Source organism: Lemur catta, chromosome 4, assembly GCF_020740605.2.
Source record: "Lemur catta isolate mLemCat1 chromosome 4, mLemCat1.pri, whole genome shotgun sequence".
NCBI lineage: Eukaryota > Metazoa > Chordata > Mammalia > Primates > Lemuridae > Lemur > Lemur catta.
Window position 1 is genome coordinate 38,920,045 of NC_059131.1, and position 22,845 is coordinate 38,942,889.

Genomic DNA, 22,845 nt, shown 5'->3' on the forward strand with positions numbered 1-22,845 from the left:
TTTATTTCTGAAGCAGAATGTTCTATCTAGTATGATAATATAAATCCTTGTAAAGTCATGTAATGGGTCTCATCTTCTAAAATTGACTATTGGTTTCATACTTCAAAAATCTCATAGAAAATCCCTCAAGATGAAGAGTCATCAACTTCCTTTGTTGATGTGCACTTGCACTCGTAAATATATTTATCTTGCAAGAATTTAAATGGATGTTTTTCTTTGCCCCCTCCACTGAAAATAAAACACCTGGTCTTTACACATTATTTATCTTTTCCACATAAATAAATATATAAATAATCCTATTTTTGAATATATGTATATGTATTTGGAATTTGTTTATATTCACTAAACATATTTTCAAACCAGTTTATATAAGTATACCTCACTCATTTTATGTCATGAGGCATTATATATAGGTTTACCATGATTTATTTAACCAAGTACATGTTACTAAATATTTGGATTGATTCCATTACTTGTTTTCACTATTACAGACAATATGTCAGTGCTAATATATTTGTCAGACTTGTTCAAGTCCTTCTGTAAAAAAAAAAAACAAAAAAACATTTCTACAATTAGAAATGCTATGTTAAAGGATATGCCCATTTAGAATTTTCATGGTTACTATTAAATTGCCCCTCAAGATGTGCAAGAGCATAAGAGTGCTTGTGTAACCACATCTCTGCCAACACTGGATATGATGACACTTTTTAATGTTTACAACCAGCTAGTGGCAAGAAACAATATGTCTCATTTTAGTTTATGTTACTTACTTATTATTGAGGTCAAGCTTCCTTCTGTGTATTTATTGGCTATTTGAATTTCTCCTTTACAGAACTGCTTATTTGTTTTGTTTGACCATTACTATTAATATTCTCCTCTAATATTTTGATTAGATTTACTAATATTTATTGAGCTCCTATCATGGGACAGACTCTATTAGCTCCTACATATCTAACAGGGGTAGGTGCTCCCCTGGGGACTTAGAATCAAGTGAAGAAATAAGGTGGGGTGAGAAATAACTATAATAAAGTTGTGCTGGGTGTAAGACCAAAGGTCTACACACAGCCAGCACTGGCTCTGCAGGACAGCCAGGGTTGAGCAGGAAGAGCGTTATCAGAGAGATTTTCACAGAGAAGACCTGATAGATGGCTCTTTAATGATGGGTGAAATTTCACTCAGTAGAGACTGGACAGAAGGCATTAGATCCAGAGAGAATAGCACTAGAAAGGGCTCCAAGATGAGTAAATGCAATAATCATTCATAATATAAATAATGCTTAGCTTAGATCAAAAGTTTCTGTTGAGAGAAAATGGTGAGAAATGAGACTGGGCAGATAAGGAAACCAATTTATACAAGTGCTTGCCTGCCATTCTTAAGAACTTGTGCTTTATCCTTTAGCCAAAGGAGAAATACTAGCAAAAGAGAGAAATGACTTTTCACTCTAGCAATAGAGAGAAATGGCTTTGGGGCGGGGGATGAAGAGCAACCCCTGCAATTCAGAAAGTATTAAGGAGACTACATACAGCAATAATCCTGATAGGTGAGGATGAGAGCCTACAATAGCGTATCAATAGAATGAAGTGAACTCAGTCACAGAAAGATTAGTCCATTCATCTTCCTGATTCTAGTAGCACCAGATACACATCTCTGTGGTAGCATTTACTGTACTGTGTTAAGATCATGCATGTATCTGCCAGCCCACTCCACTAAAATGTGACTATTCAAATCTTAGACCTATAGTTAACCAAAACATAGTGTTTCACCAAAGAATAAACTATCAAGTTTCCTCACTTTTCTTGTGTTCACATTTTATGCCAAAACAAACTCAATATTTGTTAATCCAAAGGTTTTCTAACTAGCCTCTTAGAACCTTCTAATGGCTTACTACAAACTGTTTTCTTTTGATATGTGACAATCCAGTAGATATTTTATTTTATTTCATTTTATTTTATATTTTTGAAACAGGGTTTTGCTCTGTTGCATGGACTAGAGTACAGTGGTGTCATCATAGCTCACTGCAACCTCAAACTCCTGGGCTCAAGCGATACTCCTACCTCAGCCTCTAAAGGTACATAGCAACATGCCTGGCTAATTTTTTAAATTTTTTACAGAGACAACGTCTCACTTCTTGCCCAGGCCGGTCTCAAACTCCCCACCTCAAGTGATCCTCCGGCCTTCACTTCCCAAAGTGCTGAGATTATAGGTGTGAGTCACAGTACCCAGCCTCTGATTAGAGCAATTTAAATGATGGTATAAAACAAGAGTATAAAGAGTATAAAACAAGCCATTAACTCTAATTTTTAAAAGGGTCCATATGTTTCTCACTCTTTACAGGTATACTACCGTACTTGCATTTTTCAAAAAGTAAACTTGCTCATTTCTTCTATGACTGAGGATAGCATTAATAACATCACTAATGGCACATATGTGGACCCTAATATAGATCTTCATATTCTGTGATTAACAGTGAGTTTTATTCATATTTGTGATGCCTGACTTTTTTAGACTTGTATTTAGGTTTCCAGCCCTTTATTTGTGCTGCCAAACTTTTAGTCTTCAGGTGCTGAGAGTACAGAGGTGAACACTACCTAAGAGCTAACATCTTATCTCCTGTGTGATGGCTTCCTAATAAGTGGCTTAGGAATTACAGATAAATAAAAAAAAAAAAAAACATAAAGGGGCCAAAGATGAGACTAGATTTCTGGTTCAAGTAACTGGTTTTGCTGAGAAACCAAGAAGATGACAGAGTATGCGGAATTAAGTGTTTCTAGTTAAGAGTACTTTAATTGTTGCTTTTTTTTGTTTGTTTGTTTTGTTTTGTTTGTTTTTTAGCTCAAAACTATTTTTCAGCCCTCTCATCTCATTCTTTTTCAGGAAGAATTCATACCAATGCCAAACTCTCCCTCACCCAAAGCTATATTTCGCAGAGGAGCAATGGCACAGGATATAAAGGGATTGAGGCCTGAGAGAGAATTGAATGTGCTGCAGTTAAACAGCAGGGTAGGAACAGCACACCTGGTGGAGGTGGATTCAGTCTTAGGAGGATACCCTGGGGATGGCAGAGTGAACAAGAGGAAGTGCAAGGTGAGTTTGAGATACAGGCAGCAGGTGTAACTCTAGCTCACCCGCGTTCAAGGAAACATGAAACTGGGACAATCCACTGTTTAAAGAGGACAAGGACAGCTGGCTCAGGGCAAACACAAGCATGTGGGCGGAGTGCCTGCCCAGAGTGTATTCCGGGGACACCAATGTGCAGCAACAGCAAGTTATGGCAGTTGGGGAAGTAATTCGTGGGCCAAGCGCTGTGTAACAGTTGGTGCCATATTTTATGCAAATGAATCTGTGAATTAAAACTTCAGACACTCTTGAAATAGTTTTTTTTTTCTCCTTTCTTTTTTGGCTGGGGGTAGGCTTTTGGGGGGAGAAGGGAAAGGGTGTTTATTTGGGGCAATTTCCAACTCAGGACTTGGAAGATTCGCATGTTAAAAGGTTTCAAAAAAAGTACAATTATTTACATAACTACAGAACTGAAAATAAAATTATACTCTAATCCAACCTCTTGACCACAAAAAATGAAACCCTGAGCAATTTAAAACTGGCAGTTGTCTATCTAACCTATTGTTCACAGTCTCTGGGGACAGAGATTCACCCACCACTTCTGCCGGCCTGTTCTCACATTTATACTAGAATCACAAGCAAATGATGTCTTCTCTTTCCTTAACCCCAAACCAACACACTCAGGTTCGAATCCATTTCCATCGTTTAGTCCTCTGTGGACCAGACTACCATTGCCAGATTTCCTTAGTCCAAATTCTTTTTTGTTTGTCAGCTCATACTTTTCTGGCCTACTTTTCCTGCTTACAAATGCAGTGCTATCAAGACTTTTCCCTTTACACAATTTTAGACCACCTGATCCACAGACACTAGCGAGAGACATTTTTTAAGCCACCAGATAACAACAACAAACTACCAAGAATTTTAGGAAGCCCCTGTCCATGCAATTTCCAAGGTATAATAAGAAATTAGCAAGTCGAACCAAGGCAAGAGGGAGAGTGAGGAAATCAGTGACAGTGCAGTGATGCTGCCACTGGGATGCACGAACAGGGGTGATTGTAAGACATTTTGGGAACCAGCCTTTGGGAGAGCATTAGCCAGCTGCAGCGATAGGTAAAATGAACAGAGCAGAGAGAGGGCTACTAGAGAAAGGAGGCTGCATGTCAGACCACTTTCAAAGAAAGGGGATCTGGAACATTTTTAGCTCAGTGAAGACAGCACTCTTTCTCTTTGGCAGATAAAGATAATTTAAAGGGATACTAACTACATGGATTTTATGTCCACTGAGGACATCAGAAGAAACTAATTTATGTCAGCAGAGAAAGGATTTTCATTAAATTTAAGGACGAAATTCTGCACAGGAAAAGCTACATGGAATTCTGAAAAAGAGAGAAAAACAAAGTGAAATTCCATTAGCTTACACAAGCAGAGAGTCTCGTATGTGAAGTGTGTGAAGGACATACAGTTCAGTTGTTATTTTATTAATAAAAAAGAAGGAATTACAAGTTAAGGATATGGCCTCAAGAGTTATGTGGCCTTGGTTCTAATGCCAGTTCTGCAAATTCCCAGTGTGTGAACTTGGGAAATTTTTAAAATATCTCTGGGCCTCAATTATCTCATCTATAAAATGGGGAAACTAGCACCTACCTTATAGGATTGTGGGGTGGATTAAATGAATTAATATGAGTAAAGAGCTTAAAATAGTTTCTGATACACTGTGAGAACTATTTAAGATTTTTGCTATTATTGTTGATGTCATTAGTCACTAGGAAAAATTCCAGTGACACACAGCCAGAAACTAGAGGTAGAGATAAAAGATGATTATACTTTATGTGTCTTAACTGTGTTTATTCTTATCTTTTTCCTCCTGTTTTCCTCTTCAGCTCCTGCCCAGGGCTAGAAGTCTAGAAATGCTTGTTCTAGTCCTGTCTTCCACTAACCAGACGTGTAAATTTTCTTATTTTAAATCACAGTTCTCTATGTCTTAGTTGTTTCAAAATCTGTTAGCTCTTCTCTCTCTCTCTCTCTCTCTCTCTCTCAATTTACCTTTTTCTCTAATACTCCCTGGCCCCTCACCATCATCTGATTTTCTCCCATCTCCTGTTCCTCACTCAGTCTTCTGTCCCATTTTCTAAATCATCACACATCTCAAGTTTATCAGCTTCCCTGAGGCCTAAGCACCTTTCCACGCTCCACCTCCTGCAGGCAGAAGACACTCCAGGATTGAGTATTTGTTCCCAATCCAAATCTTTATCCCCTCTATTTAGGATGAAATACAACAGTGTCTGTGTCATACAAATAAGGATTGTGTCCAGGACGAATAATGTCATGGGTTAGGAAGAGGGGAGGTGCCCTTCGTTCTTCTTTATTACCAACAGCCTCTGGGAGAGTGTACGGGTCTCAGGTAACAGTCACAGAGGAGCACCACTTCCAGATGAAGAATTATTCTAATTCCTGAGGCTCTACTTATACTTGTACTTTTGTGAAGGAAATCAATATAAAGAGTGGTAGAATAAACAATGGATAAACTTTGAGTAGAAAAAAGTCTTCAAATGTTACTTGAAGTAAAAAGTATAAATTGTGATAGAAGAAAGACATATTATTTTAATTCTACCATTCTAATGTAAATAAGGGCAGAGAAAGAGAAAATCAATGACCTTAAAAAAACCACTGTCTACAGTGATAGATACTGAGCAATGAAATGTGTTTCAAAACTTAGATATTAAAGCAAAAATTTAAATAGATTCCCTAACTATTCTGGTAAAAGAGGTTTCTGGGATTTTTTTAAAGCCGTTTAAAAATATTATTGTGGTGATCCTGGCTTATTTTACATGCACTGGGAACTTAGTAAGTTTAAACCTCTGGTATTTTTATGTATAGACATTTTAAAGATGTTAATATTAATATTAATTTATATAAATGTGGCTCATGCCAAGAAAATAATAAAGTTCCATCAAAGTGAATTACTCATGGTAACTATCAGTAACTGTCAGCATAATCTTAGAGAAAGACAGAATGCAGTTAGCTTTTTATGCAAACACTAGGAACAGCTGGGATGATGTTAATCAATAATACGAAAATGCTAAATCTCAAATACCATGCATGATCACAGGATATCATTTACTTTACTATAAGGATAGATTTTTCAGTTTTCTAAGGCCTTGTGCAGAAAAAATATATATATATATTTTATATATGCTATTTTAAGTCATAAATACATTATATTTTAATGGCATTTTTAATCAATATATATTTTTTAAGATTTTAAGATGATTTTCAAGATTTTTGAAAATTTATCTTTGCTTAAATTATGTCATTTGCTTGTATATATCATATTTTTCTATGTATCAGTGTGTAATATACACACACATATATTCATATAGAAAAAGTAAATATCTCATAATTTTAAAATACTTCAATACTTTATTTCATAGTAAGTTGACCCAAATTTTAACAAGTTTTCATAAATGTATCCTATTACACGTTTAATTGTTCATTTGAGTAGTGAAATACATTAATAATATGTAACTTCCCATGTGTGTGTCTTCAATTGAATAAATTAAACATTTAGTATTTTAAGCATCACACATAATTTTAAGTAAATAGTTACACTATTTGCAGGGGAAAAAAAATCAATTTTGCATTGAAGATAAATAGCTTAAGCTGTAAAGTGGTATCTTCCATACAGCAACTATTGTTATATGCTACCATGCCAGCTATTTCCCTAAGGGGAGCCCGGGCATGCTTAATTATAGAGGGACATCATTACTTAGAAGAAAAACATGAGTCTTTAATTTCCTTGCCTCTGCTGGACTGGGGTTGTTTATTCTGCTGAATCTAGCAATGTCTGAGGGAGTAACACTTAAGCTTAGCTGTTTCCACATATGATAGGGCCAGGTATTGTCAGGTCACAAGCAACAGTACCTCCTAAGCTCTGATCAGTGCTGCTTCCACTATGGGTTAGCATCTACACGGAATTCATTATGTCTATAATTAAACACAGAAAGCCCCTCCTGATGTTAGAAGGCTAGTAAAGCAACTGTTCTTCTTGGCAGCTACTCTTCTAACTTCTGGACCACCAGATCCCTCCTGGGAACCAACCTAAGGAAGTGCTATTTGAAGTAGCACTTGTTCCTGCAATGTAGTGTCAGTGTATTTCTAATTACAGTCCAGACAGTTTTGAGCACAAGTAACTAGACAAGAGTCCAAGTCAGCACTCTGGCTTGTCAGGTCAGACTTATTTTCCTCCCACTTCTTTCCAGTAATAGTTTCTCATATATACCAGAAATAGCATAGAGAATATATCTTTCTAACTCTAAGAACCACCCCTAAGTTCAATTTTAGGCAATGTGTTAGGAAGGCAACTCACTTATTCAAAAAGAGGCACTCCCTTCTCATTATGAAATTTCAATTAAGTGCCCACTGTACCATCATCTATATCTTCAGCAGAACCATGTTCTGACTCAGCAACTCTCACTAAGTGTCTATTTATGTGACTGGGCTAGGTCTTTCCATTTGTGCTGAATCACCATGGACTTTGATATTTTCAATAATTTTATCTTCCAAGCTCTGAAATGGATGGAAATTTTGTGTCACGTGTTTTGTTTTTTCACTAAAATGACAAAAATTAGTTGTGATCTTTATATGCAATATATTAGAGCTTTATTTCTAGTTCCAATAGAGTAGAATCAACCCCTTAAGGATAACATGAAAAGAAGGTCAATAAAAGAAACAAACAAGTGTAATGGAGACAAAGACGGATGAATTCTGACAAGCTATTTCATTTTCTTCATTATCATGTCATTAGGAAGTGGCACGAAATTTAAGGGTCTGCCACAACCCTCAATCTGAAGGCTTTATTATAAGTCAGCCATTTAAATTAGCACCATGTTGACAACAAGTAAACAAATTCCCAGCATCCATTTGATAAGTGAAATACAGAAGCTGTGTTATATGATGGACAGAGCTGCTTGCTGAGGTATTGGGAGAACCTAGATTCAAATTCCAGCACTGCCATTTTACTGTCTGTTGGACTTTTAGTAAATGTGTTTTCCTAACCCATAATTTTCTCATTGGTAAAATGGGAATTTTATAAAACCTATCAAATAGGACAGTTGTGGAAATTAATAGAATAATATGGACAAAGCACATTGTATAATGCCTTTCACTCAATGAACACTAAATAGTAATTATAATAACTGTGACTCTAAGCAGAATGACTTCAAATTGTACTCAAATTCAAGAGGTGCTTATGGCACCATTAAAGGAGGGATATCTAGTGCATTTTTTGAAATAAGTTGATGGAATTTAATATTTTGGGGGGAAATATGTATATTTGTAGACTTAGAGAGTACTATGAGAATAATATGTTTGAACTAACTAATATCGCATTTCCCAGTGTTCAATTACTTATTCAAGTATTTACTGAGCTTTAACGAAATACTCATCATTCAATTACTTAACAATTCCAGCAGTTTAATTGTCCTAATTGGAAAACTTACATTGCCTGATGGCATTAGTAGGATTTTTGCTCAATTGATGCAAATGTAAGGTAAGAACTTATGTTTTATTTGTAAACATTATAAAGAACAAGAACGTGGAAAACAATTCAAGTTCAAAGGTTATAAAAGATGTTTAAAGCAGAGTACTCTCTCCGCTTACTCTGAAATTTATTCATATATAAATAAACTTGTTCTCCTGAATGGTCTTTGGATATACATTACAAATATTTGATGCTTTTACCCCAAATTTTTCAATATGGATTTCCATTATGGATTATTTTGTAACACACACACACACACACACACACACACACACACACACAATTTCAGTGCATTGATATTCAGGGTATTCACTAAGCAGCATTCCTATTTTAATTTGAAGGAAGGATTTTTTAAAAGTTGAAGTTGAGCTTACATATGGTAAAGTACATAAATTTCAAGTGTAAAGTTCAGTGAATCTTTACAAATATTATTATATACACCCATGTAAGCACCACCCAGATCATGCTCAAGGACATTGTTTTGTCCTCTTCTAGTCAATACCACTTAAAGGACAAGGGAACCAATTTCCTCTTTACTTAGCTTGTCATAATACCAAAATATCAACATGTAGTAAGAGAACTCTACCAAATCTGATGCATACTATTGGGCATAAATGATCTGAAATACATCTAAAATGATCCCAAAGTAGATTTACAGAAACATGTTTAAAATTTTTACTATTAAATACACAGCATCCTACAGCCATCTATCTTGCTGCCATTAAATACCCCTTTCAAATTTTTAAGCTTTTTAAATCGTTTACATCTATTATATACTCACAAACACTCTGTAAAGTAGGCTGACAGGAATTCACTATATATTAATAGGGTGATTAGGTGGTTTCCAAATTTGTGATCTTGGAAATTGAAACGTAGAACATTAATGGTCTTACTGTACTTTTAACATCTATTTAAAGGCAAAGCTATATCTGGAATTTAGTTCTTCAGAACCCAAACCACGTTCTGTTTATACACAAAATGTAAATAATAACATGACAGGAAAGGAGTATGAGGGTGCCTGGACATATCTATTCAAGTAGAATGACATGGAATCCAAAAGAGAGAAAACCAAAAGTCATGGAATCTCTGAAGAGCTCTAAACCAAATGACAAAAAAAAAAAAATTTTAAACACGAATTAGAACGTTTAAAATCATTATGCAACGATTGTGTAAATTTACCTATTCCTGCACTTATAAGTAATAGAAAAGAGACAGACCTATAAAATTATAGAGATGTACACAAGAAAAAAAGTGCAAGTTTCGCATATTATTTTTTGATAAGCTAAAAACTTTTAAAATGTAAAAATGATTTATTCTGAATTATATCAAATATGGTTGCACATTTTTTTAAAGCATGGTTTGTACAGCACTTTTAATAGTAGGTTTATTAACTCCATAATAAAACAAAACCTGATATATCTATGGTAAGGCCAAATTTTCAATAGGAGTTAACCCTGTAACCAGTGTGGCAAACAAATATTCAAAGAGAAAGGGGTATGGAATGTGGTCAATAACTGTTTTCAGGAACTACTGTGGCTCAGAGTCCTAATTCTCACAAGTCAGCTAAGAATAATGGAAATATTACATAGTACCAGTCCTTTCTGTAGTCAGGATAATTATATTTTTATCACTTTAATTATCACATTTCATTTAATGATATCCAAAAGTAGAACATGATTTCACTGGCATATATACAGTTTTATGGTTAAAAAATATTATCTGCTTATGATAACTATAAAAATAGCTTGCTTGAACTTTTAAAGCTCATACATATTATCAAGCTTGTCTGCAGCATATGTGTAAATAACTTTAACTTACAGGAGAGCCTCAAAGACAAATTATAAACCAGATAGACCCATTTTTATACTAAAGCTACTAAAAACATGCCCATTTAAGATAAATAATAACAGTATAAACTTGAAAGGGAAGTGATATTTTAGGTAAGTTATTAATATAGTAAAAATCACTGTTTAAGCACAGGATTGAGATGGAATATAGGTATTAGGAGAGTGAAAGAGTTTCTACAAATGCTTTTGTGTTAAATGACTGCTAAATCATAAAATTCCCAGCATTTTTTTTTTTTTACTATTTTGAATTACAGCTAGACATGGGTAACATTAGAAACACAATAACATAAAATAGAAACAGAGGTTCATTGTCGTTATAAGTTGAAACTTTTGGGCAATTAAAGGATCTTATTACTTTTTTTTTTTTTTTGCTGCATTACTACTGATAAGCAAGGATCATTATTACATTAGAATTTCTTTTAGATGAGAAAGAAAGAAAAGTCTCACATTTGAATTTTGCTTGAAAGTACCCCTAAAGAAAATGGTAACAGTGGCAATAGTGGTGGTGGTAATTATAACAAAAATAACAAGTGTCCACTTATAGAATGCTTACTATGTTATGTGCAGGCACTATTCTAAGAGCTTTACATGAAGTCACCTGCTTAAGTTTCTTAAGAGTCTTAGGAATTAAGTACTATTCTTACTTTAACTTTCCAGATAACAAAATTGAGGAATAGAAAGTTTGAGTGTACCACTTGAAACCAGGCAGTCTGGCCCAAGAATCTGTATAATTTAACCTTTACTCTACAATTGCATTTCAGAATAGAAAAACAAATCTCAAAATAATACATTCTACTTAATTTGTGGCATTCTGGAATGGTAACTCAGCTTTTATAATAATATTATTTTACAGACAAGATAAGCTTTTCAAATAGATAGATACCTTTCATTATCATACTTCAAGAACTTCCCAGACATTTCATCTAGATCAAAACTATTGATGAGTTTCTTTGTCCTACTCAAAGCTTTTTCAACACAGGTGATCCATCTTTTCCTATTATATCAGACTTCAAACAAAACTCTGAATCATTTTTGTTCAGTATCTACTTTTACAAAAACTACTTAAATTTAAAAACTTACAAAGATTATAGGTACCTACATAATATTTTCCTTTATTGTAGTAGTTAAAATGTTGAATCAAACAACCAATTTATATTGTCACACGGAGACACGATGAGCAAGGTACTTGGGGCTATAATAAAGTATGGCATTGCCACTGAGTTCCACAAGCCCAAAGACTCAGTGGGTATAATTGAGGGAAACCACATGATAATCCACATAAAGGGTTCAGATAATGCTTTTTGCAGGTGGAACTAAAGTGTTCTAAACAGTAAATGGCCTTAGACTTCTATACCTAACTAAACCCATGAAGATTCTAACTTAGAGAAAGAATCCTGTTTTCCCCTCTAGTTCAGTCTACCGCTTACAGTGGGTGCTTAACAAATGTTGTTGACTGACAAACAGAAAATAATGTTTTGCATTTTTCTCTGGCCCCCTTTCAATCTGTTCTCTACACTGCAGCCAGAGTGACATTTTTGAAATACAAATTTGATAATGCCATCCTCCTCCCAACCATCCACACTATACTTTCTCCATTTCTCCTCCATCACTTTAATGATAAAGACTAATATCCTTGACATGATCCAGAAGGCCCTACATGGCCTGGACCCAGTTCTCTCATGAGTATGGAGTTAGACCTAAGTGACACGACATGTTCAGTCATCCCCTCCATCAGAATTCTGTACTCACTAATACTCCTCTGCTTTACTTTGCTAATTCCTTCTCCCCGTATTTCAGATTTTAGTTTAATAATCACTCCTTAGGAAAACCTTCTTTTATTAGGTCAGCTGACATCATTTTAAATTCTCATAGTACCATGTACCCATCCTTCAAAATACATACCACCATTTTAAGTTTCCATTTTTTTTTAAGTTAATGTGCCTCCTCACTAGAATATGAAGTCTATTAAGGTAGGAACTATTTCTGAGTTTAATTATAATTTTGTTGTAAAAGTCTAGTACTCTGGCACACACATAGCTCTTAACATTTGTTAAATAAAGAAATAAACAATTAAATGAATGAGTGAGTGAATGAGTGAATATTGCTGTCTGTCTGGTCACATCAGTAAAGTCATAGAAAGCAGGGGCTTTATTAAGTCATGGCTGTCACACTGTCATTTCAGTACTATTAACCAATCAGTCTGCATAAGTCATGTGTTTATGGCCATTTAAATAGAGAAAGTGCAAAAAAGTAACACTCACAGTCTAATGAAATTTTAGTATATTTGACTTTAAAAATGCATGAGACCTAGATCTGGAAATCATGAGAAGTATAACTTAATTTCTTCTTGATCACCCTTGTTGTTTTTAAGCTGGATAACTATGGAATTCACTAATTCTTTCAAGTTGTTAGGAAACTATTAGTACCCTTAGGTAGAAATTTATTAAATAATAATGTTCCAGGGGCACTTAGAGGAGATGAATATGAAAAAGCTATGTATCTCTTAAACATCCATCATTCAGGAAAGATGACATTTTTGGTTAGTTGAGTCCTGAAGCTGACTCTCAGGGTCAAAGATGCATAAATTATTTCTGTTCCATCAACCATATATAGCTATTTTTTTCTCTTGAATAACACCTGAACCTGAAAACAAATCTCAACCCCAGTGAACTGGAAATCTTATTCAGCAGGCATGATAATACAGGGTTTGGGAATAAGAGTGTTTATGCTCTTATCCCAGCTCTACTACAAACCTGGTCATGACACATAAGCTTTCCTGGGTTCTCTCTCCTCAGTCCATGAATAAATAAATACATAAATAAATCTTGCTAGGCTTGAATAAAAACAAAACCAAGATGAAACTGACTTCATTCAATTAAAATATTCTAGAAATTCATAGGTGAATAAGTTGTTTCAATGCACTCTTGTCTAGGTAGGGGGAAGACAGAAAATCTTATTTTCTTATTGCAGTCTTATTGTCTTTTCAGTAGTTCTTATTGTATTTTAAATATGAAATCAACTAAAATAATACTAAAGTGCAAAAGGAATGGTAGTTGGGACCAGAGATCATTTAAATTTGTGTTTAATATTTGCTTATTTGTTATTTTTTCCCTATATTTTCTCTAATGAATGTGGATTTGTTTTAAAATTAGTGTTTATAAAGAATGTGCCAATCAGTGTAAATACTGGCTCTACAGAAGCAGGGCTTTGTTTATACTTCATGTGAATAGAAATCATCTATCTCTAGCCATCAATACATGATCGGTGTTGGGAGAAGCATCCATTCTCAATTAATTATTCAATAGTCACTTGACACACATGAAACAGGGAAAATAAGCAAAATGGAGCCAATCCTTGTAGGAAGACTGACTCTGCCTTATCACTCCATCTCCCATTTCTGTGATACTCAGAAGAATCCAGCCTTTTGTTTTCCTTCCATGACTAGTGGTGATCTTTACATTCCGTTTTCACCTCAATTTTTCAAAATGAATCAATGCTCCAGAGAACAATCCTGATGGATTTGCTTTTCTGAGTTGAATTATCTTATGCATCAGGCACTATACTGTTCAATTATACATTTTGGTAATTCCAAATTCTTTATCTTATATAAAGAGCTATCCATTTGCCAAAATAAAATACATTTCAGAGACATCTAATTCTGCTTCTCTTTAATATATTACTTTTTGCATTCTTTCTCCACCTTAACTGTTCCTGCTTATGCATGATCCTGGATCCCTACGTTAAAAATGCATAGAAAAATAAAAATTTTCATTTAAAACACCCTCCCACACAGTACAAGCTGTCATTGTGTCATTTTTGTTTCCTAATTTAAGAAAGGAAGTTATATTTCATGTGTCCTGCATTAAATTGCCTTCTCTATCTTTTAAAGTGGTATTAGGATACTGAAAGCAATTTTACCTTGTAAAACAATGTTCATTTTTTAATTTATTTTATTAACCAGTGTAAAGGTATGCAACTTCAAATTACAATTTAGAAATCATCATATCTAGCTATCTCATTCATGATTTACAATTAGGTCAGATTTAAAACATAACTACAACACTTGATCTAACACCTATGGAAATTTACTGCAAAAGCTGAAGTACACTGTAGGCCATGGAATTACACGGCCTTCATTAATTACCTAAACCAAAATATAATAAAATACAAAAACCCACATGAAGGCAGAGTGGGAATAAAATAGCCCTTTCCTTTATTTTTTTATTCCCCAATACTATGAAAGCTACAGAACTCTCTTAAAGACCAGTTTTTTTCCTTCCTAACTGCTTTTGCTGTTTAAACAATTACAAATTTTATCAAGTCTTCATTTTCTCTTAAAGTCAAGTGAGAGAGAACTGCCAAGTCTAATAAGATTTACAAAGGCTAGTTCCCCTTAGCAGTGTCAGCAAAAAAAAAAAAAAAAAAAAAGACATTATACAATAAAACACAGTCACACATAGAGCTTTTGTCCCTATAGCTTTCAAAATCAGACTTAACAATTCACCTTTTTTTACCCATTTCAGCCATAAATATCATCAATCCATGTGTTGATTGCCTTGATTTGACCCATAAGCTATCTGCTTTAAACCCTGACATCTTCTCTCCTGCTTAGCCACTGATACATCCATATTTCATCATTCACTCACTTTCTGTTCATAGATTTTCTGTATTTATACCACAATATTTGCTTTGGTTTGTCAGGTAACAACATCAGAAAAACACACTGAAGACTTGAATTTATTTGTAAAGGGGAGAAAATAAAACTTAGGTATGATTATTGTTGTTTAATGTCACACTGTTTCAGTCCCCCAAGAACCACAGAAATTACAACTTGGCCTCCACTGCTCAGATAAATGTCATTAGTTGATTATCCTTAGAAAATCACCTGCAATACCTCACATGCATGCCCTGTTTATTGGCCTGCAGAAGCTTCCTAATCCAGCAACATCTAAATTTCTCTACTACTGTATTTCTCTTTCCAAGGCGTTTGTTAATTGAGAAAGATATTATTGAATCTCTAACATTTTAAAACCTTAGCTGACCTGTCTCGCACTTCAAGAAACCACAGAAATCACAAAATTTTACTTACATTTGACAAATGTTGGACTTGGACATAACCATAGAAACCAACATTAATTCCAAAAAAAAAAAAAAAACCCTCCTCCTGTTAATGAAGAAAAGCTTCACGTCTCCTCCTGCCCCTTTTCACAACCAAGAGCAAGTCTTTACCACTCTATTTGCAAAAGGCATAGCAGTGCCTGTGAACCCTGTCTCTCTCGTCCTTTTATCAGAGTAACCACAACCACATGGGGATTCTCAACCATGGCCATGGGGAACCTCTCCTACGCTTCATTTTTCATCAAACACGTACCCAATCTTCTAGAATCTAGATGCTTGTCTGCATCTTACGGGCAAAGTCTGTGTGTTATAGGTTTAGAGGTGGCAGAGGGACACATGGTGGTCATTTATGTGGGCCATGACCCAATAAATACAGGGACCAACCTGCCAAAAAACCCGAGGGAAGAGTAGAAGCCGCTCTATTTGCCGCTAGGAAGGAAGCAGGTTGGTGGAAAGGGCTCCCGGGGGAAACTGAACCCGGAAGTGTGGGCCGCTCAGTCACTAAGAGGATTCCACGGGAGGAGCCGTGGGAAGTGGTAAGACAGAGAGGCCGCCAGAAACAGGCCTTCGCCTCAAAGCAAACTGCCACAAGCCGTCCAGAGAAGGAAGGCCCCATGCACCAGCCCGGGCCCACCTGCCCCGCCCTGCCTCCCCGCACCCGGCCCAGGCCCAGGCCCCGTGGGTCGGGCGTCGGGCCTTACCTTGGCTGCAGTCCTTGCCACGGAAGCCGGTTCTCGAGCAGTCGCACACGGCCTGGTCGTCCACCACGGAGCACACGCCTCCGTTGAGGCACACCCCTGCCTCGCCTTCCTCCCCCGCCTCGCACGGGCTCCCGCCGCCGCCGCTGTTGGGCGGCTCGTCGTCCAGCCTCACCTCGCCGCTGTCCACCGGCAGGGCCTGCGAGGAGTTGACCCTCACGTCACGGATCCAGCCTCGGAAGGGCTCCCGCTCCCTCACCGAGGCCAGGGTGAGCTTGAGCGCCGCGGCCCGCAGCTCCGGGGGCAGGCCGCCCACGAAGAGGCTGCTGAACACCGTCATGTCCCTGCGCTTGGACTTCACCTCCACCCACTTGGCCTCCACCTGGTCGATGAAGAGCGTGGTGTTGCGGAACTGGCGGCGGATGCGCACGCTGTGCCAGGCGCCGTCGTTGACCGGCGTGTCGGCCAGGAGCGTGGCGGGCTCCGCGCAGAAGATGGAGAAGCTGAGCTGCAGGCGGCCGCCGCGCGTCAGGATCAGCTCCAGGAAGTCGCAGAAGCCCTCGTCGTCGAAGTAGAGCACGAGGCCACGGGCGCTGCGCGTCTTGAGCTGGAAGCTCATCTCGCTCTCGCAGCAGGCGTTCCACTTGGGGAAGCGCGTCCACTGGCCCTCGGCGCCCGGGAACTCCAGCCCGCTGCCCAGCTCCGCCCAGCAGCCCAGGAGCAGCAGCGAGAGGCACAGGAGAAAGCAGCCCCCGCGCTGGAGAAGCGCCGTCCCCATGCTCGGGGCTGGGGTGCGGCGGGGCGGTGCCGGGGTCGACAGGGTCAAAATGGTCCTGGACACCGTGATGACGAAATAAGGGTCCCGAGAGAAAGGAGGGTAAAGGGATAGGCAGGGTGGGAGGGATGTGCCCTCCTTGAACGAGTTCTTTTTTTCTTCTTTCTCTTCCAACACCCCCTCCCTCTCTCCCTGTAGTCCCCTTCCCACTGGAAAACGTAGACCCCAGTGGTACAGAGCAGCCACAGAACTTCCAGACCAAAGGGAGGATGCACTTTGGAGGCAACGTTCTGGAAAAGGCGTCAACAGAAGATCAAGGGAAATCACTGATCCATTGAAGTCCGGTGAACCAGATTAAGGGCATCTGTGGTGTCAGCAGATACTTCACTGCTCAAGTACCATTGTCTGCCGAGTACCACCAGCGGTGCCAGACAAAAGTGAACTAGTTAGTAAGAAGCAAACACTCTTCTCCGGGAAGTACCAAAAACCAGCAGTGAATCAGTATCCTTGGAAGCTTGTGAATGCCTCAAGTGTTTCTCCTGCAGATGTAGTGTCCCAAACCAGAACGGAGGAAAGAGTCTGGCCTCTTCAGTAACCTCAGAATAGCCTCAAAGGCCTGCTTGTTCCATCACGTCATGGACTTCGGCACCACTGCAGCTAAAGTCCAATTCCTTGTGCATGGCCTCACAGGCTGGATTTTACTTCTCTTTTTAATCTCCCCAATAGCAGGACTCAAAGGCAGAAATTGTGAGATAGCCAGAAGCTGTTAGATGTGGAAATCACAACAGCTCCTATTCTTTCCTCTCCACCTCCGGAAGGCCAAGCTAAGATGCCAGCACATCAATTGGTTGTGTATTGGTGATGCATTTTGGTTCTATTTTGTCTTTTAGTAAGGACCCAGAAATCTGCAGAGAATTAAAATTAAGGTTTAAAGTCAATTATAATATCATATAAATCAGTATTCAGCTCAGAAAGCAGGTATAGAACTGCTGCTATTAGTAAGCCAAAGAGTTAACCTTATTTGATGAAGCTTTTTTTTTGTCTTGACCTACAAGTAAGGCCTAATAGTTCCTAAGAGTTAATATCACACTCTTACAATCAGACATCACATGGTTATCTTTTTCTATTCCCAAGATAGTTTTATTTTCAAAATACATGAAGAGAGAAGAAAAGGCCCTTTTAAGGATTTCTACTTATATTGTGTGCTGGATACATGGAAAGTAAAAATATAACTTATTCAAATTTCAGTTAATAGCAGATTTTACAACAGACAAAGTAGATCAAACTGTCAGTAGGAAGCTGCCAGCTTAGATTTGTATAGCATTCCTACCATTTTTTCTCAGAAAGAGAAGGAATATTGATGGTTTCTTGGTAGTCTCTTTTACATTTTTACACAAGTATAGTGTTCCTTTTTATTAAAGGAATACCTTTCATAGAAGAAAACATCTCATTGGAACCAGTTACATATTTTTGGCAGTATTTATGTTTCAATTGCCATAACATTAGCTCCTCTAAAGACGAGTAAAGTATGTAATATTTTGCCTAACAGTGTAGTTATCTAACTCCTCCTCAAGTCCTTATCTGCTTGTCAGCCCCTAGGATTTGTGTGGTCAGAGCAGCAGTTGGCATGTATGTCTCCTCAGCTCCTATGACTCCAGGATGCTAGAATTTAAAACCATACCTTTGAATCACTCACTATACTATTAAATCACTTCTCTTTATTCAACTCTAATCTGACAGGTTCTTGAAATGGTACAGAAATCACAAATACTGGGGTTTATTTCTAAGTCATTTTTTACAAAAAAAAATTACTCTCACAGTTTGAAAAAAATGTATCATCTGGTCATGTCAAGGAAGCACATATATTTTTCTCACCATTTGCCACTACTCCCCGCCCCCCAAACACACACACACTGCAACACAAACACAAACACACATACACCCTAAATTTATTGCCTGGACATAGAAGCTCACTATCCAATTAACACTTTTTTTCCCCCTACAAGCTGAAACTAGCAGTAATTTATGGCACCGCATTGTGCTGCTGCTCCTCCGTGGAGAGAGCTGAGAGCATTTCTCTTCAGTACAGAGCAATCCCTACAGGTGTCAGCTGAGAGCCACCAAGCTAGGGGATCCCACTTCAAGTTCCTCCCAGATGAAATTGATGACTGGGTCTCTCTCTCTTTCAACACACGCATGCACACACACACACACCATGCACGCACTGGCACACACACTGCCCACTAGCAAAAGGAAATAAAAATCTCAGTTGGTTATTTATTATGGCTGATACATTCCATCAACAATCACCAGTCATATCTTGTCTACTCATGTGCCAAGCCCAAAGAGAGGTGCTCTTAAAAATCATCTAAAATAGCATATTATTCAATATACTTACACATTTAAGTGGACTCAGAAATCTGCTAAATTTTCTATCATTTGCAAAATAAATCTGATTGTCACAATCAAGAGTAGTGCCTTGAACCCATCCTCAAGCTTATATGCTAGAAAACCTTTTTTGCTTGTGTGTGTGACTCTGCTGGAGCCAATTTTTTTTATTAATTAATATTACATAGATCACATAACCTTTTTTCTCTCCTCCCTCTTGCTCTTCTCCACTAACGCACACCTTGACAATTTTTTAAGGGATAGAGGAGAAGAGAGGAAAAACCTAGAGGTGTATCTATCTATAGATATAGATATACATATATGTATATTCTTACCAAAGGGGAGGTTAACTGGTTCTCCCAGTTCTTAGAGGAAGCTCATTGTGTTTGAGAGTGCATCTGTATTTATATGGAAAAAGCGGATTCTCTCTAGGTGCCGGAAAGACCTGGCGAGTTCACAAATTAGAGGATGAAATAAAGGGATCTGAAAAAACAATCTTACTGCAGCCAAAAGAAGAAGCGCTCTAATTCAAAAGCAGGCTAACAGCCTCATTAATCTTTTCTTTCATTTCTAGAATCAAATTCATTCCCAAGTCACTGGAAGGATCAATACAGTACGATCATCAGCTGCAGTTGCATATTTTAATGTTTATGGTATTTCTCTCTCTCTGTCTCACACACACACATACATACATCTTTCCATGCACCCTTTAATATATATCCTAATAAAGAACCTGAAATATTTGGGAGAAATTTTAGAAGTGCCTATCTTTTTGCCCCTGGCTTTTGCAAAGTCCCTCAATACCAATGCACACCCAAAATTCTCCTTGGCTTTCCCGCCCAGTCTCTAAGCACCATCTCTAATACCAGTGCAGTTTCTTGGATCGTAGACTCTACTCCACAAATTAAGGATAGGCACAGTGTGGGGCTGATGAGGAAGGGAAAGAAATACAAAGATATAGATATATTTTATTGCTTTGATTTCTAACCTGCCTATTATTTTCTTTCTTTTGCTAATAAATCACTGCATTCAGCCTTTAAGTTACTATCCCAGCTCCACCATCTCATATTCTTGCCATCTATTTAAAAGGCTTCCCGCAAAGCAACCAAGATCCACACTCCTCCACCCTCCCACCACCCATCCTTCCCGGTGTATTTGTGGCACATCCTGGCTCAGTTGCAATGGGGAAAGATATCCTTCTCCAGCTTGCCTCGCCCCATCCCCTCCCCCCAACCCAAATTGAGCTTCTTTACCTGTGTGGTTATTCCCTTTAGCTCGAGCCAGAGCCTGAAGCATGCATCAGTCAAAGCGAATTTCCTGAGGTCTATGGATAAGGCGACTGCTGCTGCCTTTTCAGAGGCGTCAGGCTTGAGCGTCTATCTCCAGGAGTGCGGGAGGGGAGAACAGGCAACGGAGGGGAGCAGGAGGAGGAGGAGGAGGAGAGGGAAAGAGCTGGGAAGGAAGAGGCGGCGGTGGAGCCCGAGAAGGCTGGGTTACGTGACGCTGGGTGCTGTCCTTCTGAAAGAGAAGGGCGGAGCTGAGCTCTCCGCAGTACCATGGAGAACAGCGGGCCGTCCTTTGGCTGGGGAACGGGTGGGCTCAGCCAGTGGGCGCAGCCCCTCCAGGTCTGGATGCTGCGAAGTAAGGTGCTTCTACCTTTGCATCCTGTCTTTGCAGGGGGAGCCCGATCCTGGGGGCGGGGACCTGCCGCAAGCGCTGCTAACTTGTCACCACCCTCCCTCCCCCATCAGAGAGAGAGAGAGACAGAGAGAGAGAAAGAGAGAAAGAGAACCACGTAGCCTACTGAGCATGCCCAGGCCCCTGCTAGACCCACGGAAAGCTGTATGGAGATTCCACTTCTCCGGGGTTTAGTAGTGATTGGGCGGGGATACCTGAGACTGTGCCAGGAAAGGGCCCGGCAGTCAAATAGAAGGGGCCAACTAGTCGGATGAGCAAAGATGATGATGAGCTCCGGCTTTACTTGTGCACCTTGGTCTCCTGCTTAGAACCCTTGAAAAGCTGCAGCTCTTCGAGGAATGCAGGGACAGGCGGGACTCACACAGGCACTGGCATTCTCCAAGATCCAACGTCCCTGCCCCACCCCTTACTGTGCCTCCGGCCTGAGTAATCACACCAACCTTCAAGATCTGCCTAGGCTGTGGCAAAAAGATGTAAGAGGGACCCACCAGGCTAACATTCCTACTTGGAGACCGGGGTCAAGTGTGTCTGACAAGGTGCTTTTCTCTGCAGTCTCTCGTCACTCATAAGCTTTCCTTGCTCTGTTTGGCCATGAGCATTCTGAGCTGAAGCAAGTACTCTACCTGTTTAACTCTTCCCTCAGTCTCCTCCTTCCTTTTGCAGCTGGTAAAACCTGGAGAAAGTGAAACTGCCTGCAAGGCTCTAACCTTATAACTGGGCATGTCCAATATGCATTGCTCGGTCTGGTGAGAAAGGGGTTAATTCTAAGGGAGCTTGCAGAGTAGGTGGCAGAGAAGTCCGGAGTCTGTGGTTTGAGTCCTCTGGGCATTTAAATTCCTATTCCTGTTATATTCCTAGTCTGGGTTAGTTTTGAAGCACAAACAGCAGATATTTTTATTTCAACACCACAAAACTAATAGTCTCAGCCCCAAATGCAATAAGGTAAGACTATTTTCAGCCTTCAGGCACTATAAAGCAAGAATTTCAGAACTAGACAAATTCAGGAGCACTGAAATAATATACATTCAAAATGCAATATTTATTTTCTTACAGAAAGAACAAAACTAATTCCTATGATAAGCCTATTTACACTTTGACTACTTTTGTAAAAGAGTCTAAATAACCTAAAGGCAGGTACCACAGTCTTTAATATTTTTATTGTCCTTAGAAAGGCAGTTTAGTCAAATGGTTAAATGTGTGGCAAATAGATTGAGCTTGAAATCCACTTCTGCCATTTATTACCTGTGACCTTGGCAAAATACTTAATCTTATGATGCTTCAATCACCTCATCTGTAAAATGGATATAATAATAGCTCTCACTTCATGTGTTTGAAGTTGTGAAGATAAAATTAATAAATGAACATAAAATATTTAGAATTGTGTATTGAGTAAAAATTAGCTATTTTTTATTCATTATACCAGTTCTATTTTATCCAATGGAAGGCATTTCTCTGAAACTCAGATTTCTTGACTGTAAAAATAGAGGTACTAGTGATTTCTAGTTCATTCCACAGGATTGTTTTGGGAATGCAATAAAATAATAATGATTAACATGGTTGTTTAAAACACAAATGAAATTTTAAATAATGTAAAGCCAAGACACAGAAACATAACTTATCTAAGGTTATATTAAATGAACTTGGAACACAAAACAGTCTACTTAATTCAGGATCTTTTTCAATTTTTCCTACCATTTACCAACGGGTTCTAGAGTAAATAGCACA

At 38.3% G+C, this 22,845-nt stretch overlaps 1 protein-coding gene across 14 annotated transcripts in view; it reads right to left on the reverse strand.

Moving 5' to 3' along the window:
- The window catches only part of NRXN1 (neurexin 1), a 1,034,155-nt gene extending 1,012,946 nt beyond the window's left edge, over positions 1-21,209 (reverse strand). For all 14 annotated transcript variants that reach the window (XM_045549583.1, XM_045549582.1, XM_045549580.1 and 11 more), the window contains exons 1-2: positions 20,676-21,209; positions 16,263-17,939 (exon numbers count right to left, since the gene is read on the reverse strand). In XM_045549583.1, coding sequence (XP_045405539.1) covers positions 16,263-17,037 — 775 coding nt within the window. In that variant the 5' untranslated portion in view covers positions 17,038-17,939; positions 20,676-21,209. The remainder of the gene's footprint in view (positions 1-16,262; positions 17,940-20,675) is intronic.
- Positions 21,210-22,845: the final 1,636 nt, after the last annotated feature.